General features: G+C 40.4%; 1 protein-coding gene across 1 annotated transcript; it reads right to left on the bottom strand.

Annotated features, from left to right (window-relative positions):
• Positions 1-6,186: 6,186 nt before the first annotated feature.
• Positions 6,187-17,582, bottom strand: med1 (mediator complex subunit 1). Its single transcript, XM_085170616.1, has 16 exons — positions 17,390-17,582; positions 15,605-15,711; positions 14,930-15,008; positions 14,794-14,848; positions 14,343-14,475; positions 13,992-14,020; positions 13,753-13,824; positions 13,360-13,434; positions 12,972-13,135; positions 12,773-12,884; positions 12,487-12,611; positions 12,253-12,380; positions 11,822-12,023; positions 11,625-11,720; positions 10,753-10,858; positions 6,187-10,669 (listed from the first exon to the last, which is right to left on the bottom strand). Exons 1-16 carry the CDS (start codon positions 17,508-17,510, stop codon positions 6,847-6,849), a joined length of 5,427 nt encoding a protein of 1,808 aa, XP_085026742.1. The 5' UTR covers positions 17,511-17,582; the 3' UTR covers positions 6,187-6,846.
• Between the last annotated feature and the right edge of the window lie 5,168 nt (positions 17,583-22,750).

Below are 22,750 nucleotides of genomic sequence, written 5' to 3'. Positions count from 1 at the left end.
TGCTGATAGCCTTAAACACAGTTGATATATTTAGTCATGGGAATCAATGTAAATCATAGCATTTACACCAAAAAAACAGCATCCTAAAACGATATGTTGAATGTGTGCCCTCATTATGGGGACAGTAGCCCAGAGCTGAACTCCTTTTTGAGCCTCTAAAGTGGCATTTTCAGCCAAAGTTTTTATAATCAATATTCTCATTTCTACCAGGCCATCTTTTCGCCATCCTCCAGCTGCGAGCTTCTCTCCATTCCTCCCTTTGTGGCTCTTTGACTTTATATTCCCTGCCAACCTTTTGAAACTGCTGATCTGCCTTTTTTCTCCAGCACAGCTAATTTCTCTATTGTTGACCCTGTCACTCACACTTTCTGACTGCTTGGAATATACCCACATATTTCCTTTTCTTCCCATAATCCTCTCATTCTGTGCAGTCTTTTATCGTCTCTCGGGCACAAGCCTGATGTTGACTAAAGGTCCGTGTGATGTTACTGGAATATCTCTGTGAAGGTTCTCAGTCAGTTTTTCCAAGCTCCTTTGACTGCAGTGTTACTGGAAAGTTTAGAACTGGTCACGTGACACATAATATTTATTTATATTTCTCCTCTATTAATTGATTACTTTGGCATGAATAATCCCATTCTTCCTTGCAATGTAGATACAAATTTAAAGTCCTGACAATTTCAAATTTTATTACAGAGTACTCAGCAACCCAACATTTCAGACTGCCCCATTTTTTAAAGTCTAATTTAGCGAACACATTTTTGAGCTGTGCTGGAAGTTTGCTACTATGGATGGTGATGTTGGTCTGACCACAACTTTAGTCTTCTTGGGTGATCACCTTGCTTTATGTGTAGCTCCATCATGACTCCATCAGAAAATGGGTACATTGTGATTATAAAGAGACAGACATGGTCAGCAACAATACTCAGCTAGGCTGTGTTTAAGTAATGCTCAGTTGATAATAAGGGGCCCAAAGTGTGCCAAGAAAATATTTCCCACACCATTACGCCACCCTCTTTTTCAGACCATTCACTTTAAGCCCTCGAGACCAACAACTGTGCCACATTCAAAGTCCCTTCAGTCACTATTCTTCCTCATTCTGATGCTCAGTTTGAACTTCAGCAGGGCATCTACATGCATAAGTTCATGGAGTTGAGCTGTCATCTTATTGGTTGATTAGATATTTGCTTTACTAAGTACACCTCAGCTGCTTGTTAAAGACTGTATGTCTTACATCCAATCATTTCACAAAGACAATGCAGAAAATGCAATGACGGAAAAAAGAACGCACAGTGGTCATGTGCATACAGTGATACACAGACGTTGCTTTGATTTAAAGGTATGTATCTGGTGCTACAAAGTCATACTTCTTTAAAGCACCAAACTAAAAAACTACACCAACTCATTCTGGCATATCTGTACTGTTAGGTCTTAATGCCGGTTAGTTTCCTAGAAAGATTGCCTCAACACAAGTATTTTGCTGATATTCGCATATTTTCGATATACTGTAATTCTGACATGTGATAATTCTTTTCTCGTGAATACCTAATGGATCTAAGCCTCAGCCTTCAAAATAAAGGAAAAATAGGTTTTGGATCAAATGAGCACAATATTAGGTACAGCACTCCCATAGACATTTTCAGTGGTTTTGAATGCAGGTCATGGTTATCTTATTATGCAAATTACATGGCAATAAAACAGCTGACCACCATAAAATAGTCTTGATGTAGTGGAACTGATATAAGAGAGTGGTGTGAATGTGATTGAGAATATATATATACTGTGTGTGTGTGTGTGTGTGTGTGTGTGTGTGTGTGTGTGTGTCGGTCGCAAACAAAACAGCCCATAGAGCCGCCTCCTTGAAGTGAACAACAGCCTGCAACTTTCTTCTCTTCCTCTAAATCTCTCTAAATGTTTGAATCTCTTCACTCTGAATGAGCCCTGTTTGCTCTGAGCAGTGAGGGGGGTGGGGGGTGGGGTGCAAGAGCAGGCACGTCTTTGTTAAGCAGAGGGGGGAGGGGTGTGAAATCAGCCACCTGGCTGGCTGTTTGCTACGCAGACAGGGGAAGGGCAGTCTTTGTGCCAGTGACACTACAGAGCCGGGGGGAGGGGAGAGACAGAGAGAGATCCTTTTCCAGTCATTGGATTTAAGTGCACATTTGAAGTCTGTGAGAATAGTTTGCACAGACGACACGAAATGCACTGACGTGCGCACGCACAACACGAAGCGCACGGTCAATTTTGGGGAAGTTTGGAAGCTGTGCTCATGTGCAAACAGCGCGTTATTATTGTAACTGCTGCAAATGGTAGGATATGTTCTGTCTGCAAAATCCACCCATCTAGAGGTTCGTGCTATAAAATGTAAATTACATCTTTGTTCAGTTTGTTGTTGAGTTTGTTCAGGTCAGTTCAGTTTCCCAGTGGCACAGGAACACAGAACAGGAGGGCGAGACAGAAAAAGATCATCCTCTATCCAGTAAGATAGAGGATGATCTTTTTTTAATTCAGGTGCACCTTTGAAGTCTGTGAGAATAGTTTGTAGCCTTGTCTTACTTGTCATTTCTGCACAGATGCCACGAAATGCACTGACACGCGCACGCACAACGCGAAGCGCACGGTCAATTTAGGGGAGGCTTTTGCTGAGAAAGAGCAGCGTTCCAAAAAGCGGAAGCAGTGCTCATCGTGCATACAGCGCATTATTATCATAACTGCTGCAAATGTTATATATATATATAAGATATGTCCTGTCTGCAAAATCTATCCATCTTGTGGTTCATGCTATAAAATGTAAATTACATCTTTGTTCAGTTTGTTGTTGAGTTTGTTCAGGTCAGTTCAGTTTCCCAGTGGCACAGGAACACAGAACAGGAGGGAGAGGCAGAAAAAGATAATTGTCTGTACAATAAGATAGAGGATGATCTTTTTTTAAATTCAGGTGCACCTTTGAAGTCTGTGAGAATAGTTTGCAGCCTTGTCATTTCTGCACAGACGCCACGAACAACACGAAGCGCACGGTCAATTTAGGGGAGGCTTTTGCTGAGAAAGAGCAGCGTTCCAAAAAGCGGAAGCAGGGCTCATCGTGCATACAGCACATTATTATCGTAACTGCTGCAAATGTTAGATATATATATAAGATATGTCCTGTCTGCAAAATCTATCCATCTTGTGGTTCATGCTATAAAATGTAAATTACATCTTTGTTCAGTTTGTTGTTGAGTTTGTTCAGGTCAGTTCAGTTTGTTTTTTTGCAATAAAGTGTTATTGTTCCAAAAATAATAATGCATCCAAATCAATGTTGTTATGAATTATTTACCTATTCAAGGCTGCAATAACCTCATGCCAAATATTTCCATTTGCAACTAATTTTTTGAAAATATTGCATATTATGGGTTTTCCCTCCCAAAAAAACATGGCTTTATTGTCTTTATGACAATAAAGCCATAAAAACCTAAAAAAACAATGAAAAAATAATGAAAAACTTTATAGCTGTGGTTAGGTCAGAAGTTGTTTAAAAGATCTGATGTGAAAAAAAAAAATAATAATAATATATGATATTGCTATATCACCTTTTGGATGGGGACCCGTTTGGGTCCCAAGGGACAACAGTGGATGTAAATTGCAAAAACTCTTATTGCTCCAAAAATAATAATGCATCCAAATCAATGTTGTTATAAATTATTTACCCATTCAAGGCTGTAATAACCTCATGCCAAGTAGTTCCATTTGCAACTAATTTTTTGAAAATATTGCATATTATGGGTTTTCCCTCCCAAAAAAAACATGGCTTTATTGTCTTTATGACAATAAAGCCATAAAAACCTAAAAAACAATGAAAAAATAATGAAAAACTTTATAGCTGTGGTTAGGTCAGAAGTTGTTTAAAAGATCTGATGTGAAAAAAAAAAATAATAATAATATATGATATTGCTATATCACCTTTTGGATGGGGACCCGTTTGGGTCCCAAGGGACAACAGTGGATGTAAATTGCAAAAACTCTTATTGCTCCAAAAATAATAATGCATCCAAATCAATGTTGTTATAAATTATTTACCCATTCAAGGCTGTAATAACCTCATGCCAAGTAGTTCCATTTGCAACTAATTTTTTGAAAATATTGCATATTATGGGTTTTCCCCCCCAAAAAAACAGGGTTTTTTATGACAATAAAGCCATAAAAACCTAAAAATAATTAAAAAAATAATGAAAAACTTTATATCTGTGGTTAGGTCAGAAGTTGTTTAAAAGATCTGATGTGAAAAAAAATGAAAAAAGAAATAATATATGATATTGCTATATCACCTTTTGGATGGGGACCCGTTTGGGTACGAAGGGACAACAGTGGATGTAAATTGCAAAAACTCTTATTGCTCCAAAAATAATAATGCATCCAAATCAATGTTGTTATGAATTATTTACCCATTCAAGGCTGTAATAACCTCATGCCAAGTAGTTCCATTTGCAACTAATTTTTTGAAAATATTGCATATTATGGGTTTTTCCCCCCAAAAAAAACAGGGTTTTTTATGACAATAAAGCCATAAAAACCTAAAAATAATTTAAAAAATAATGAAAAACTTTATATCTGTGGTTAGGTCAGAAGTTGTTTAAAAGATCTGATGTGAAAAAAAAAATAAAAAAAAATTAATATATGATATTGCTATATCACCTTTTGGATGGGGACCCGTTTGGGTACGAAGGGACAACAGTGGATGTAAATTGCAAAAACTCTTATTGCTCCAAAATTAATAATGCATCCAAATCAATGTTGTTATGAATTATTTACCCATTCAAGGCTGTAATAACCTCATGCCAAGTAGTTCCATTTGCAACTAATTTTTTGAAAATGTTGCATATTATGGTTTTTTTCCCCCCCAAAAAACAGGGGTTTTTATGACAATAAAGCCATAAAAACCTAAAAATAATTAAAAAAATAATGAAAAACTTTATATCTGTGGTTAGGTCTGAAGTTGTTTAAAAGATCTGATGTGAAAAAAAAAGAAAAAAAAAATTAATATATGATATTGCTATATCACCTTTTGGATGGGTACCCGTGTGGGTACGAAGGGACAACAGTGGATGTAAATTGCAAAAACTCTTATTGCTCCAAAAATAATAATGCATCCAAATCAATGTTGTTATGAATTATTTACCCATTCAAGGCTGTAATAACCTCATGCCAAGTAGTTCCATTTGCAACTAATTTTTTGAAAATATTGCATATTATGGTTTTTTCCCCCCCAAAAAACAGGGTTTTTTATGACAATAAAGCCATAAAAACCTAAAAATAATTAAAAAAATAATGAAAAACTTTATATCTGTGGTTAGGTCAGAAGTTGTTTAAAAGATCTGATGTGAAAAAAAATGAAAAAAGAAATAATATATGATATTGCTATATCACCTTTTGGATGGGGACCCGTTTGGGTACGAAGGGACAACAGTGGATGTAAATTGCAAAAACTCTTATTGCTCCAAAAATAATAATGCATCCAAATCAATGTTGTTATGAATTATTTACCCATTCAAGGCTGTAATAACCTCATGCCAAGTAGTTCCATTTGCAACTAATTTTTTGAAAATATTGCATATTATGGTTTTTTTCCCCCCAAAAAAACAGGGGTTTTTATGACAATAAAGCCATAAAAACCTAAAAATAATTAAAAAAATAATGAAAAACTTTATATCTGTGGTTAGGTCTGAAGTTGTTTAAAAGATCTGATGTGAAAAAAAAAGAAAAAAAAATTAATATATGATATTGCTATATCACCTTTTGGATGGGTACCCGTGTGGGTACGAAGGGACAACAGTGGATGTAAATTTAAAGGGATGCTCAAGAGTTAAACATGACAGTATAAACATCTCTTAGTTCTGTCAATTTGGAGGCTCAAAATGAGCCCATTGTGAGCAAAGAAAAACCCTTTAGTTGCACTCTGAATCTACAAATCATCCTTTATAATACCTGTGAATAAAGATGTGAAAATCCATTTAACCTCCACACCTTTGGGAAAATGACTCATTATAACGCACCCTGTAATTCTGCAGCCAGAAATAGAGCCTGATACACTGCTGCCATCTAGTGCCACGGACACTTTCCTCGCTTTCTCTAAATGGTTGCAACTGGTGTTTTTGTTTGACAGAAACTTATAGTAATCAAATCTCCCAAAACACATTAATATGAGGAAATTGGTTCACATGTAAAATTTTTATTCCAACCTTCAAAAACAATTCCAGTTATAAAAAATAACTGCATGTCTCTTTTACTCCACCATCGGCATCATCATCATTATCAGTTACAGTCTTTTTACCTTCACTAATTTACTCGTTAACAATTTAAAATGTATCAAAAATCTACAAATTTGAAGGTTTTGTGAAAAACAAGGCAAGTAAATGCTGTACCCTTCGGTCTTTACAATAACTTCCAATAGATGTCATACTGTATAATAGCAACACATTGTTTTTTATGACAGAAGCAGAATGTAGATGGATTACATGGATAAAAAAAATGGGGAAACATGTACTAAAAAAAATAAAAACATCTGACATCACAGGAAAGACAAAAATGGTTAACTTCTCAATTCGGAGGTGGCTTTTTATGTGTAGTGTTCACATTCACATACACCTGGCATCCTAACCTCCCCGACATCATACATCGGTATTCATACAGTAAAATACAAAACTAAAATACAGCTTTAACAGTTCAATGATCAGCTACAGAGCTTTAATATTCCTATATCCAGCTCTAATCTGCAGCTTGATTAAAATAAATAGAAGTTTACTTTACGTTTTAAAAGGAATGGGTTAAAATTTGACAACAAATGAGTAAAATCAAAGCACTTTCTACATCAAATTAAAGGTTGCCGGTGAGGGCTGAGTCCATGAGGTCATCATCTTCATTTCTCATATACATTGGGCTCGGCCGGGAAGGCCGATCTGAACTTAACATGGACAAAGATGAATCTGAAGCTGAGATGGGAGACCTTGACCAACTGTCCGATTTTATTGGATGAGAAGACGGCCCCATGGACATAGATTTCTTTTTCTCTTTGTCCCTGTCCCGTTCTCGGTCTCTGTCCCTCTCCCGTTCCCTCTCCTTCTGCTTCTTTTTCTCCTTCTTGTGTTTCTTATGTTTCTCACCTGAGCTAAGGGGAATAGAGCTCATGTAGTCCTGGGGAGGAAGTGGGCGCATGGTCTGGTCATCGTCCGAGCTGGGGCTGTTCTGGTGAGACTTTTCAGCCACTGAGCTGCTTCCTGACTCACTCTCACTATCTTGGTTAAGTGGGGTGTATCCTGGTGAGCGGCTGTGACTGGGGGAGGAGCGGTCATGTTTGGGAGTCGAGCCACTGAAGAGTGGAGAAGCTTTCAGGCTAGAAATCTGAGGACGCATATTGTCACTAGATCCTTCTCCTCCTTTCTGTAGGGTCACTTTAGCCTTGATACTTGGAGAGCCACCGTCTGGTTTGCTAATTATAATCTTGGCCAAAGCAGTCGAACCTACCCCACTTGTTTTTGGGTCCATCAACTTTTTATCCCCACTGCTCCCCCCCGACACTGACACTTTTGCCTTTGCCTCTTTATCAGACTTTTCCCGCTTATAGTCACTACTTTGAGAGGATGAGACATGCTTGGACGGTGCCATGTTTGAAGGCCCACTGGGAACATTTCCAGACCCACCGCCAGGAGTAGATGACAAACCAGTTCCCCCTACTGGTGGCCCTACCTCACAACCATCCTCCCCTACTCCTCCTCCTCCAACACTCTTCAGCTTGTCTATGACTGCTATTAGAGAGGGTTTCTTGTTACGGCTAGGAGACTTTCCTTTGGCGTTTGGGTTATTTGCATTATTCTGGCCAGCCCCTCCACCACTGCCACCTCCACCCCCACTTGCACTGCCTCCTCCACCACCTCCACCACTTCCCCCTCCACCACTGCCATACTGAGACTGAGAGCCTCCTGAGAAGCCAACTGAACCTGAAGATGACGAGGAACTGGAGGATGATGAAGAAGATGAAGAACCAGATGAAGAGCTTCCCCCAGCTGGTTTCTGTGAGCTCATGCCTCCACCGGAAGAAGACTTGGACCCTCCGGAGCTGCCACCTCCTGAGCCCATGGGGGATTTGGCCTTGGAAGAAGGTGGAGTTCCTGGAACCTGGGACTGCTGCATCTTCATAGGGGAGGATAATTTTTCACCAGAGCTACTGGAACGAGAATGGGAAGGTGAAATGTTGGGCTTTATGTTGGGATTCATAAGTGAACCAGGAGGCTTGCCCCCCTGAGGCTTAACTTTATTACCACTTCCTATTCCTCCGCCAGTACCAGGCCCAGACAGGCCATGTTTGGTGATTGGTGAAGATCCTGGCTTGCCAACACCCATCCCTTGGGAGGAGCCTTTAGACTGGGATGGCCCACTTCCTCCACTCCCTGGTTTGGAGCTGTTGCCTTGTGTCATGGAGCCTTCCTTGGATTTGATCTTTCCAGAGGACGAGGAGTGTGAATGATGGCTTTTGCTGCTGCTGGTTCCTCCAGTTCCTCCTGTGCTGCTTGTGGCTGAACTGCTGGAGGTGTATCCACTATGGGAAGAGGTTTTGCCCCCAGTTATGGTCCCTTTGGGGATCTGAATAGTGATTTTGGGAATTGGAGGTGTGGCACCTCCAGGGGGGGTTTGTGACCGTCCTGAGCTACCAGGAGACTTGGAACCGCCTCCACTTATGCTGCTACCAGAGCCTGAGCCACCACTAGGTGGTGTATAAGGTCGTCCCCCTGAGCTGTGAGAAGGGGATTTTCCATCAGGATCGAGCTTTTTGCGTTTGGGAGGTTTATCTTTAGATTTCCCCTCACTGGATGGCGTCCTGCTACGCTTCACCTGTTTTCCCTCTGTTGAGCTGCTCCCCATTCCCATCCCAGAACTGCTCCCACCGCTGCCCCCATTCTCATCTTTTGGCCGCATGAGAACCTGTTGTTGTTTAACTTTTGGTTCACCAGATGCTCCTCCAAGGCCCATGCTCAAAAGGGGGCTCTGGGACCCTCCACCATGTGTGTCTCCTAAATCAGGAGCTTGTCCCAGAAGTGGTTTACCACTACCACTGTTGCCTCCAAACACCATCCCAATATCAAAAGGGTCCTTTAGTGAAGGCTCCGGAGTGCTCTGTCCATGTGGAGTAGGATTTTGAGGCGTTCCTGATGGGGTATTCTGCTGGCTACCTCCCCCAAAACCCTTGACAAGGTCCATGTCTCCATCAGCACTTGGAGAACTGTCATCAAAGTAACTCTGGGAGAAACCATGGCCTGAGGTAAGAAGGTCAGGGTTAAAGTCCGCGGCATCAGGGAAGAAGTTGGTAGAAGAAGAGTCACTGGTGGGAGTGGTAACAGTTCCGGCCGCCTCAGCAATCAGGTCAGCGGGGTCTGTGAAGGGATTCTCATTGCTGTTGGTATTGAATATATCTGCTGAGTCAAACACTGCACTACCCTGACCTGAACTCGAAGAGTCACGGATAGGGGTACCTAGTGCGCCTCCATCCTCCCCACCGCTGCCCATTGGATGCTGCCCATGGCTCCCACCACTGCCTTTGCCAGTTTGTTCAGGTAAATCTGACAAGATTTCTGTGATATCAGGTCCAATACTATCAGAGCTGGAGAGACGGACCATACGAGGTGGTACGGTACCTGGTGGCTGCTGTTGCTGAGACTGGACATGAGACTGTGAATAAGGCATGCTGGGACCAGATGGTGGTGTTCCACACTGGCTTGGTGCAGGAGTAATGCTATGGGGCGTGTCTAAGCCATCACTAGTCAGGTTAACATCATAGATAGAATTCTGAGATGCGTCCACATCCATAGAGAGGAGCTCACGGTGGAAATCATCCTCGTGAGTGACTTGATGGTGCTGGTGGTGCTGTGGCATGGAAGATGACTGTTGAGATTTCATGCCTAAGCTACCGCCTCCAACACCAGCAGCTGTTCCAGGCAGCATGCCACCCTTTTCATTCCCCCGTGGGCGCTTCTTTTTTCCCTTCGTGGTACCTCCAGGGCAGGTTCCGCCCATGCCTTCTGTCCGTGGAGAACCAGAAGAATTCTGTCTCTCTAATGGACTAGACCCATACAGGGAAGCAAAATCTTGAGTGGGATTGTCTTTCAACAAGTTCATCAGCATGGGGTGATTCTTGGTGTTGCTGGCAGGGGAAGATGTTGGAGGTGGAGTTTGGTGGGGCTGTGGTGCATTCTGGGAGCTGGGACTAGAACCCACACTTCCAGTTATCTGTAACAGACTTGTTAGTATGGGATTTTGTGTGACTTTGCTATAGTCATCTGAATGGCCTTGACCTTGCTGCTGTTGTTGCTGCATCTGTTGCTGGCTAGCCACAGCTCCTGGGGTTAGGCACTCTCCTCCTTGAGCTTGCCTGTCAGTTCGGGACATCCCATACAGAGAAGTGATTGGACCTGTAAAATTGGGCCCTCCTCCAGTAGGTGTGTTGCCCCCTGTAAGCCCAGGCAGTCCCATGGGATTAGATCCATCAGCTGTTACCATGTTATAGGTGGGACTACCAGAGGGTGGAAGGTTGTTTTTCACCATAGTCTCCACGGTTTGTGCAATTAGTGAAAGGGCTGGAGTGTCTGCTTGAATGGTTTCTGCTTTCCTTCGAATTGCCCTCATGGTTACAGGGATGGACATGCATCTACAAGAGGAAGGAAACAATTACCAACCATGTACTAAACCGTGCATAACCACACAGTTATGGTGTTATGGTGAGTATCTCACCTCTGGACCACTTTGGTGATGAATTCATCAGTGCAGATTAGAGCATCTGACACTCCTTTATATAGCTTGCAGGATACCTGTCTGGAGTCAATCACCTCCATCACCACTAAAGGAAAAAGATCACATAGAATAGAGTTACACAAAAAACAAAAGATATTCTAGCAGATTAACCCATGAACCCCTGTAGACTGCAATCTACTCCAAAGCTAAAAGTGCAAAGTGGCTGCCTGCTAATCAACCGTGAAGTGACTGCAAGGATGTTTTTTTTTTTCAGTCAACATTTTATATCAGCCAACAGTGAAAAGACAGACAGCAAACATAGGTTTGAGATAAAGGTTCAACATGCTGCAGTCATGTGTTGAGTCCCCCAGTTAAAATAATAAATACCAGTTTAGCTGAACTTTAACCCAATGGCAATTTTATAAAAACTTTGCAATTGTTGGTTTTGTGTTTCTGGGCAATGAGTTGGGGAAACCTTTATATACTCAACCTAAGATAATTTACCATGTAAAAAAACAGTTCTCTGTAAAACCACTATACAATCAGAGAAGACCAATTTCCCACATAATTAATTAATATCAACCACTCCAACAGTGTCACATCAATTTCAGTAGTCAGAACCTCTGACTTAAAAAGGAATATATGAAATATAAACAAATTAAAGTTCAACGTCAAGCTCTCTATCAGGATTTCAAGTATTTGTAGCAAGTGACTACTGGGGAGAAAAAAAAAGTTGTATAAAGACATTTGTGTCAAATCCACTTGTTACAAAACATCATGTTTGCTGTGAGGTTTTTTAAATGTATCTATTTTAGTGAAACAACTTTATTCCCCAAAACCTCCCAGAAAAAAGAGCAAAAGTATGTGCTTACCACAGACCAGGGACTCATTCACTGGATGCTGGAAAGAAACGCTGAAACTTGAGTCAGTAAGAGGACACACCTCAAACTGCAGCAGGCCTGCACTGTCTGAAATAACAATGACACTTATTATAAGTAATGTAATATGATAGAAAACAGAGCACATGTTAATAACAGGAAATAAATACAGGAAATCAGAAGCCACCTACCTTCTTTGATAGAAGTCCGCTTCACACAGCTGCCAATCAAGGTGTTATAGGCTGCCTGATGCCGAATGATATCCAACAAGAATGGTACTTGTGCCGGGTGGCGGAAGGGGATCTTGGACACCAGTGCTCCTTGAAGAGATCGACCATCTTGCACTGGAGCATCGCCATTCAGGAAGTAACAGTGCTGCTGATCAGGTAACACCTTAGACAGCAAAATAGAAGTTTTCAGATACTTCCAATGACAGAAATTGTGATAATTGTGATATATAAATACAAGTAACGGAGACAATTCTAAAGCCAAAAGAAGAGGTTGGGGGTAACCACCGAGGGTGGACAGACCTTTAACTAAACCAAATAACGTGCAAGTTAAAAGATTCTAGAGATTTACAACACATCGCTGATATTTGTGGAGGCACGTAATGTCTGCTCACAGAATAAAAGTGCATGTTGTGTGGGGGTGGAGGCTGGGAGCTGCCCTCCTCAAGACGTTGGAGCTGGCTCTGGACAATTAACTGGTAGAGAGGTGACAAGGTGGGTGGGGTCTCAAACACTGGGATGGCTAGGAAAAAATTGACAGAGATTAAGGTTAAACCTTTCAAATAAAGAATTATATTTTCCATGTGTGTTAATGAATAGTGAATACAACATGCATTAGGTAAACTCACAAGTAGCATTGCCCATCCTCTGGATAAAAGAGAGTGAAAAGGGCGTGGGTTGGTTCATCTTAAGGAAAAAACAAGCTGGCAGGTCCACACAGTTGGAGTTGGTCACAGTGGAAAAGGATGGTGTCCTAAAATAAAGAGAAATAAATCAATTACCCATGATAACTGCCAAATATTTGCAAGAGTGGTGAATTTGTAAACAATTCCCAGTATAGCATAATTGCAGGTTTTACACAGATTAGTGTTGCTCACTGGAGGACTTTGTAAACACTGGTGAACATGTTCTTACCCCTTGTTGTCAACAGGGTGGGATCCTGTGATCAGTGGAGCAATTGGAAGCTTATAGACAGAGGAGGTTCCTTCAATTGTAACAGAGACACTGACACCCAGAGAGCGCGGCACTGTAACAACAATCATCCAGTAAGTTACATAGGTCGTGACTGGTAGATGATTCTTGATAAGGTCATCAATGTCCTGCATGCACTTGCCATTGTTGTCCATTAGGTTGACCTGTGTGCCTGTTCCCTCTTCAAATATGTCATAAGGGGACACATAGCACTGGAGAGAAACAAGGTGACCACCACTTCTGGCTGTCAGCAAGCCCACACTCCCATGCAGAATAGTTTCTACTGTATTAGCATTGGTAGCTAACCTAGAAAACATAAAAACAAAGAAGACTGCATTAAAATAGAGATGATCAAATTCAGATTCAAACTGATTAAATCTTCAGGGATTTATTATTTAACATGCTTTGACATTTTCTAGAAGCACATACATATAGCATACAACCAAAGTCCTCAGAAATGTGATGAATATGAAAAGTCCAAAGATCCCAAAGGCAACTTAAACAGTAAATCAAAGACTTATTGAACTTACCTAAACATGTGCATCATCTTTGTAAGATCTAGCTCCAAAGACTGGAGTGCTATGTACATCTTGGTTTTCAGTTTACTAATACACAGAAAGGAAATATTATTAGACATATGAAAACAATATTCAGAGATGTATGGCATATGCATCTTATAAAAAAAATAATATCACTAATCTGGTCTTTGATTGCTTTCTTTTCAGCTCTCCTGTCTCTCAGCAGTTAAAAAGCCTAAACCAAGTAATACATTACATATTTATAACTCAACAATTTAATAAAAGATAATTTTTCATAATCTGTAAGACAGCACGTGTAAATTCAATTTTATACGTGGAACGAAATATCTACTCGTGCTTTTAGATAAGCCTAAACCAAACGTCAAAGCCTGCAAGCCTACTTACTTGTCTCCAGGAAGCTTGTATAAATCAACAAGTCCCTTGAGATGTTTAGAAAACTCTTCAAAGTTCTTTTCCCTGTTAAAAAGAAAACAAAAGTGGCTCAATCAGCTATTAAACAGGAATCTCTAACAGGTAACTGCAATTTTAACTTTTAATCATTAACAGAAATGAAACACCATGCACTACAGGTTTGTCTCTTATCATCCACAAGAGTTTCAATTACACATGTGCTTTCTACTCACCTTAAATGCTGAAAAAGCTCAGGACAACTCTGTGACCAAGAATTAAATACAAAAAAAGATTACTGAATCTTCACTAGTGGAATTAGATTAATGTAATTTGCCTCTCCCAGTCACACAAGCCTAGAGACCAGTTGGCAACCCCCGGCAACCACTGGTTGTAAGGGAAAATATGTGTATTCCAAACGGTTGCCAAAGATTCCTGGTACTGCACTTTATTGGAAACCTCCTTGTGATTGGTTAGTTTTTTTCCCAGCAGGTGGAGGTTGCAATGGTGCACTGAATGGTCTCTAGACCTGTGTCACCAAGGCCTTCTATTACTAATTTATGGAACTCCATAGTGATTAGACTGACCGTGGGGCTTTCTCCTTGATGAGCCACTTTAACATCCACTAGCTGGCCACTGGTATCTAGCTGCACCTCCACGTAAAACATGTCCATTGTGATGTAGCACTCCGTTCCAGAGGGACTCAGGTGGGAGCCCAGCCTGCACAAGCAAGGCAAAAAAAATTGACAAAATAATGCTATGACGCTTCTATACTCAATTTCCTGTTGTGCTTTAGCTAAAACAGTTTTAGTATATTGGCAAAAATGTAAATATTGTTGCTGACTACGTTCACAATGGATAAATGCCATCAAAACTGTAAAATAAAGAACATCATGCAATGTGTTGTATGTAGCCCTCCCAACCAATGAAAATTCTCATTTGAAATATTAAACTAAAGGTTTTTCAACCTAAAAACTGAAAGCTTCCACTGCTTTCAGTGCTTAGGTTTACCGGCCTCCGTAACCGTAAGAGACTTACATGTTTTGTCGAGCAATGGATTCCAGACGATCTGTCATGGAGGGAAGTGATGAGACTGAAAAAGAAAGCAGTTTGTTTTTCTAAACAAAAAGGTCAACAGACTCTCCCTTGTGTTTCAATCAACTGACGTCCTCACCTTTCAAAGCTCTCTGCAGGGTCTCCAGACAGTTGAGCAGGAGCTGGTGACCTGCTGCATTCATTACACCACGTTTCTCCTGGGACACATTATGTGGAAAGAAAGAGAAACAGTTCATAAAACAAAAAATGTGCTTAATCAACAAGATCTAAAATTTGTTTTCCACCTGCTCCACTGGGTTCAAGAATGTAAATTCCACCACCATTACAGCTTTACTTATCCAGAAGCTAAGTTACTGAAGAAAATACCTTTTATGCAATTATATGTTTAATGACATTAAATGTGTTCTCTGTTGTGAATACTTGTTACATTGTGACCTGATGTGGGATTGTTAAGTAAACAGATGGATCATGATGGGTATTGTGTGTGTCTATAATGTTGTTAAGGCCTTCTAAAACTGGTATATTACACAACTGTAGAGAATATATTGTATGACTTTCCCCTTAAAGTCTTTCTAAGTCTTGGTTTTTCTGCAGAGCTAAACTGCACCACTAGGTGGTGCCTCTTACTGTTTCAAGAAATGGAGTTGAGGATGTTTTTGGCTTTCTATTCACAAAGGCACCACAGATTTTATCATAAGGGCCTTGCTGCAGATGCCTTTTTCCTGCCTTTACTGATGTAAAATAATGCTTTTGAAATTTGTACAAATCACTTATAGAAAGGTCTCTCTCTCACCATAGCCTGACGAACAACCTTGCAGGTCTCCTGCCATGGCCGGGAAGCATTGTGTTTGGCATGAAGCCTCTCCAGCAGAGCAGCCATGCGACTCTGCTTCTCTGCTTCTAAATAAAAAAAAGAAATACATGCATTTAGATAACCTTTAAGCAAATTTCATACACTTATTCTGTTCTGCATTTTAAAGGAGAGGTTTATGATCTTTTTTGCCACCCAGAATAACCATATTTATGTAATAAAAGTACTTAAACTAGAACAAGACAAAGTTTTTACTATTCCTCTAAGCAAAAACTAATTTCATCAAACAAACACTTTTTTTTTCCAGTTTAACAGCTGCAGTTTGAGTTAGTTAAGCTATATTGTATATCTTTATGGGTGTTTCTATTATCCTTGTTATTCTGAGAAAAACACAACCACAAACTATACTGTTTAGAAATAATTTGGGTTAATCAACACCTGTGTGAAAGGCTATACAAAAACTTCCCGTTCAAACTTCTATGTGGCATTTGTCTAAGAAGTGGTAAACATTGTAAAGCTACATGTGGTAACTTCAATGTTTTAAGGCAATATAAACAAACAAAACAAAACTTAAAGAAATAAAATATCAACTTAACACGCACAAACACTTTTTTTTTAGTGTAACTCTATGAGGGGAAAAAAAAGTTTTGTGCGTGTTTTTGAATGTAGATCAGCAGGAATCCCAAAAAGTGGATTCTGTTCTGAATGTAGCGTTTTCAGCAGGAGAAACAGTTTGTCACAATTGACTTCTTCAGTCTCAGCTGACTGCAGGGTTCCTCAACCTTACAAAAAGTACATTTGTTTAATAACATGACCACTAATCAAAGACCATTGATCAATGATAGATAGATAGATAGATAGATAGATAGATAGATAGATAGATAGATAGATGGATAGATATAGCTCAGCCGATCCTGGTGGCCCAAGGTCTAATAGTGTTGTAGGTATTATCATCATTTACGTATTCCAAACAAACTGGAAGCCAAATGTGTACTGTAACAAATATAAGTATAAAAATACTTTCTTTCCTCGATATTTTCAAGAGTGACCTGAGAGCATGACAACAACATCATTATCATCATCTATCTCCCACTTGTACTATTTGTGTTCCAGGCAGATGTCTCACGTAGGTAGGCGACTGGCATGATTTTTATACATTAGCTGGGTGGTAGGATTTGTCAGCTCTTTGGAAAAATAACAAAAAAAAAACAAAAAAAAAACAAAACAACTTTTAATAAAAGTGTTGGGATCCTTTTACCAGGCTGTTAGTCTAGGATGTCTAGTGTTGTCAAAACATGTCGATAATGAGCTATTACAATGTTGCAGCTTATTACACAGTTTGCCAAACTGATGGACAGACTGGCATTTTTTGCTCTACACACTGAATAAGTAAGCAAAACTTCTGTGGTGTTTATATTTTCAGAGCCTTGTTTTGCACGACCTACATATCATCAGTGTTTGCAGAAAGTTGACGTTAGCAAGTTGCTAACGTTAGCCGTTAGCTGATTACAGATCAGCAACTAACGTGACTTTAAGCGCACCAAAAAATAACACCAATCCTTGTACAGATAAGCCGCACTTATCAATCTGGAGTTATTGTGTGTATATGTTACCCACGGATGGATTTCAAATCTATAAAACATACACAAAAAGCAGCAGTACTCGCCAACATAGTGGGCTGATTTAGCAGTTAGCCATTGATAGCCCAAGTCCCAAAATAAATTATCAGTAAAGCAACGAAAAATAAAGCACGAGTCGCGTTCTTACCCGTTACTTCTTCGGTTTTAACCCGATCACCATGAGTCTGATTTCCTCCCTGCTGAACTGAAACAGAAAGTTCCCTCGCAGGGCTGCAGCTCTGCATAGAAACACCAGGCCCCGCCGCCATTGTACCCCCCTGGTGCACTTCGACTTCCCCGCTTCAGGTTCCTAGCATCCCTTCCGGGCTTCCATACTACTATAAACTCGTCATAGCAAGCGAGGGACAGCGATTTTTTTCTCCTGGGTGAGTCCTTTCTCTATTTGTATGTATTCTCCAGACTTTTTTTTTTTTTTTTTTTTAATGTATCAATTTTTTTTGCATGCTTGTGTGTATATATAACATACACGAGCACATTTAAAATAGTATAAACATTTTAAGGTTCCAACTTACCATTTTGCACGTTGTAACAATTGCTTTGGGTTATTTATCACAACGTTTCCAGGAGAAACGAAACAGTTGCCTTTATCGCTTCAAAAATAAAAGCCTTTTCAGCTTATAGTAAGACAGTGGCAAAATTAATACTGCAGATGGCGTACGGTCGCTGCGAGTAAATGATTCATGATTTGCCAACAGCAACTAACAGGCAAAATCCAAAGGAAGGTTGAAATAATCATGTAAATAATGCACTAAATTACTAATGTTTTTTGTTTGTTTGTTTGTTTTTTCCTACTGTTTTATGCCCTCTACTATAAAGCAGTCAGAGAAATAGGCTGTTTAATCAAGCAGTAGATTAAAAAAAAAAAAAAAAAAAAAGATTAAAGAGCAAAAGCATCCATGCCTTGCACACACAAGCACATACTACAGGCACACACCTGAGCCTATTGTACAGCTGAGCCTGTGGCAGAGTGCTCTCTAGGGAGGATTTTCCCACCAACCATTATGACCTGCCTAAGAGGAAAGCACAGGGTGTGTGCATGAATAGGATTCATGTGCATTTGTGCATATGCAAAGATGTATTTGTGAACATGGGTAGGCTATAAAGCAGTATGCACACAAACACAGGAGATAGCTATAGACAGCAGTGGAAATGGAGTGGGACCAGATTGGCATCGTCTGAGACAGTAGACAGACCCACAGATAGACATGAGAAAAGAGGGGAGGTGCCGCTATGTAATTGATGTGCCCACCAGGAGCTTTAGCTGGCTGCCTGGCATGGAAGAGGAGTTGGGCACTGCTGCCAAGACAGCAGTAGGAAAAAGGAAAAGGAGGCACGGGCCTTAGGGAGCACAGTAGCAGGCTGAAACCATGCCCATCAATCAGAGGCTAGTTCACCTTGCCATGCCAAGCGGGACCCCCCTCTGTGCCGAGGGATGGCGTGGCACAGGGAGTGAGGCTGGCACCGGTGTTAAACCTTCCCTAATCCTCCTGGTGGGTGTATCAGTGCCACGTCCGAATGGCAGCAGAGTGGGCAGAGTCAGGCATGAGAAAAAAAGAGAAAGTTCAACCCCTGTGCTGAGAAACGCTTCTCTGCATGTTGTTAACATGATGGAAAAATGTTCGCATTGTCTCAACTACAAAATGAATGCCACAGTGGCTAAAAAACCCCCAAAGTAAAACAACAACAACAGCAGTAAAAAAATAATAATAATCTAAGAACTGTCACATTAATCAGAAAAGGTATTATCTCATGAGGCATTATTGGCAGTACATTTTTGACGCATTATTACACATTACAAATTTTACATTTAGGCCAAATTTACATTGCTTCTTTGCACATCTTGAGTCCTCCGATCCATTTATTATCACATTTTATTATTTTATGAATAGATAAAACATACACACACACACATGTGAACACATATATACGCTCCAAGTTCACTGCTATGCAACATTTCTACACACTTTAAATGTTTAGATGCTCGTTCATCATATGGCACCATTAGGGTGTAGCCTAACAGAGCCCCAAAATCATTTTGCAGCTTGACAACTACACAGAATATACAACCAAAGTCACGAAGAACTTTCTTCAGCAAGACAAACAAGGAGTCCTGCAACAGATGGTATGACCTCCACAAAACACTGGTCTCAACATCACTGAGTCAGGGTGGAACTGAATAAAGAAGCAGAAGCTAATGAGACAGCCTAAATCAACAGAAGATACTTACCTTGGCACATGCTTAAAGGCAAATGTTAGACATACCCATTGATCCGATTCAGCTTTTTTCTGCTTTCTGCATTCGGTGCAAAGATGTGTCATTATTTTAAAAGAAACCTGATTTTACATCCAGTACACAAAATATTTGCATAATATGTGTGTGTGCATACATATAATATACACATTATATGTATGCATACACCTACATATAAGCTGTATGTGTGGGGTGGTGAACATATACACCATACATATACATATTTTGCTTGCGTCAACCACTAATTTTCAGTGTTTTTACATTTTGTAGATTTTCACAGTGTTGTTCTGTAGAACATCTCCTTATACACATGTATTTGATTTCCTCTGCATGATTCCAGCTTTAACACAGGGGATGAAGATGTGTGAACAGCTTGGCAACCTTATTGAGCGCTTTGAAGTTAACTACCCTCCTTTTTTTTTTCCCCACAGCCTCTCTTGGTGAACTCTCATGTTACCTGCAATGAATAAAGATAAATTATTTGATGCATGCATGCCTTTTTGAAAATTCATAGCCACCAGACAAATTAAGCATACAATGCATTCAGCACACTTTCTATATGGTTTGGCGGTGGGTTTAGAAGCGGCCTTATTAAGATGCTCTTGTACAAATGTGCCAGACAAAAAAGGAATCAACTGAGCTTTTTGCTTTCCACCTATCGTACAAGTTTGAGATCAGTGAGCCTGAAGGCTGGAAGCAGTCCAGAAAACAGTGAAGCATTATCAGGACACAGTTTCTGCTTCTTTGGCACCGAGTGCCTTGAAGTGCTCGGGCAGCTGGGAAGACTGGAGGGGGGAGGGTGGTGAGGGAAGAGTAAGAGACAAGGAGCGGGAGAGAGAAAGGAGGGGTTAGCCCTATAGGACCATTTGTGATGAGGCTCATTTGCACAACGGCACTTAATTGGCTACAACAATTAATTAATGTGTTGGAAAGTTGGCACAAAAAGTTCATTTAAGAGGGTTTTAATAAGCAATTAGGGAGAAGTAACCAGTGAGGTAGAAGCAAGCGCAAAAAATAGACGTAAAAAACTCTATGTATAAACTTCCAACTAGGTCTTTTTGGGAATAATGTGCCATATCTGGAAAGCAGGATGTGGTTTGCTAGTATGGGTAGTTATGACGCATCCCATTGTGAGCGCTGATGACATTAAAATACATTATTTTTACCCCATACTTTTATAACCCCACATGTTAATGGTACCCACTTTCCAAAAACAGCATTGTCTCCTCTCCCCTTCATTCTCCCTCCCACTGTCTGCCTCCCTCTCTCTCATTTTCACTCTGTGTATGAAATATCGCATGACTAATGAGTGGAGCAGGTTGAAATCCTGGGGAAGATGTCCTTGGAAGACGAATGCATTTTCAGCAGAATAATTAACTTAATTAACAAATTCACATGCATATTCATCAGCCTATTAATGTCTCCTCTGTGCGGCTTGATGAGCAGTGGGGTAATAACCATCTCATTTGCATAGCCTGTTCACACGACTCTCCGTTTAAAGACAAAATAAGGAAAGGAAGAGCGCGGGAGGAAGAAGGAAGAGAGAAACTGGAAAAGGAGATGACACGTAGAAAACAAGGGAGAGGCTCAGCAGGGTAACACGCAGAGGTGAGGCAGCGATGCAGCCTGGTTGGAAATAGGCAAACATTTATATTTTGACTGATAGGTGACATGAGGAGCGGTGACAAAAATGAGCCCAGATGAAGGGGCTTTCTCATCCCTCCAGTCAACCTTGTAGCTTCCCTCTCCTGCTGTTTTATCATCACCACTTCCTAGCATCAATGCCTTAACATTATATCTCCTCAAAGCTGCAGCGAGTGCGCTTTTGCTTTTTAATGACCCTCTTAGCCTCATAGTGAAGTCACAGTACACTAATACTAGGGTTCAGATGTTTATCTGCTGATAGTGAACTGCTCGTCCGTCATTCGGTGGAAACACATGATCATATCAGCATGCCCTCTCCGTGCCTCTCTCCCTCTCTGTCTGCCTCATTCTCTCCTTGCTACGGTCTCTCTGGGGGAATCTTCTTGGCATTGCTCCACTCCTTTCTTCTCCACTGCCAGGCTGCTGCTGCCGTCTCTACTCTGCTACCACTGTCTGCACACAACCTGGTGCTCCTAGCAACGCCACCTCTCTCGCATACACTCCACATGGCAGTCCGATTGGCATGTGTGTTTGCACCAAGCACGCACACACACACCTCGTGTTTGACGAAGGTTTATCGCCGCTCTTATGTTTGTTTGTCGTATCGTAAATCCTTTGTCCACAGTGTGAAAGCTCACTGTTTATTCTGCCACTTCAAAAGAAAACAAAATTAAAAATGTCAATTTCAATAAACCCTCTTTCTCTCTCGACTTCTGATTGGCTGCCGGTTTGGAATCACTGAGCTTGTTTCAAGCACATGCCGTCTTGAACAGTGTTCTTTACTAAATCATGTGAGACAACTCTATTACTTCTCAATAATTACAATCATTTTACCTTTTCAATAGCATAAAATTTTTAATCATGATGACTTACTGACATTTCTACAGGTTGTATGATGCTTTACTCTTTACAGCTTCATCCTAAACTTAGCCTTTTGTAGTCTTTTTAAAATGTTATTCAGGTTTTTTTTTCACCTCCAGCACATTAATTTTGTGTACTTGGAAATTGATTCGTCGCTCAGTCACTTCTTATGGTAACAGAGACTGTTAAGAGGAGTTTCACGTTTCTGTATGATTTCACTTCAAACAAATCTAAAGCACCTGATTTCACATCAGACACTGAGGAGAAATCAGTGTCTGATATCACATGACGCATCACTGTTAGATTGCAACATGCAACAAACTACTTTTCCACAAAATTTGTGGGATTTTACTTTATTTATTTATTGTCAGTTTTATTTTTTTGTATTCGCCACATTATGCTCTGATGCTGGTTGCATGTAATTCTCTGGCTTCTCTTCCGTCTGCTCTCCTTAGCATTTATATGAGCATGCACAAATGTGCGTACACATAAATTTAGAAAGCTCCTAGTCCCATTTGGGATTGTTTTGGAAGCTGACAAGTTTCTTTCTTGTATTCGAACACTCTAACATGTCTCTCTGTGAAGCATGTAATTAATCAAATTAATATGTGTGTCATAACGGTAGATCTATTCTTTTGTGTTGACAGAAATTTAGGGTTTATTTCCACCTTTTAATTTTCAGTACTCTCAGTCACTTCAGTGCTCTGTTCATATGCTTAGCGTCACGGATGA

This window comes from Neolamprologus multifasciatus, chromosome 8 (genome assembly GCF_963576455.1).
Source record: "Neolamprologus multifasciatus chromosome 8, fNeoMul1.2, whole genome shotgun sequence".
NCBI classification, from domain to species: domain Eukaryota; kingdom Metazoa; phylum Chordata; class Actinopteri; order Cichliformes; family Cichlidae; genus Neolamprologus; species Neolamprologus multifasciatus.
The sequence above is the reverse complement of the archived record's forward strand: the minus strand, read 5'-3'. Positions and strand labels throughout refer to the sequence as shown.

Bases quoted from the DNA above. Each gene is read 5' to 3' on its own strand.
- med1 (XM_085170616.1), bottom strand. From the start codon at position 17,510: ATGGCGGCGGGGCCTGGTGTTTCTATGCAGAGCTGCAGCCCTGCGAGG. The intron at 13,825-13,991 runs GTGAGTAGAAAG...TCTTTTTAACAG, and splicing joins GAGCTTTTTCAGCATTTAAG to GGAAAAGAACTTTGAAGAGT. The intron at 10,670-10,752 runs GTGAGATACTCA...TTCCTCTTGTAG, and splicing joins ATCACCAAAGTGGTCCAGAG to ATGCATGTCCATCCCTGTAA.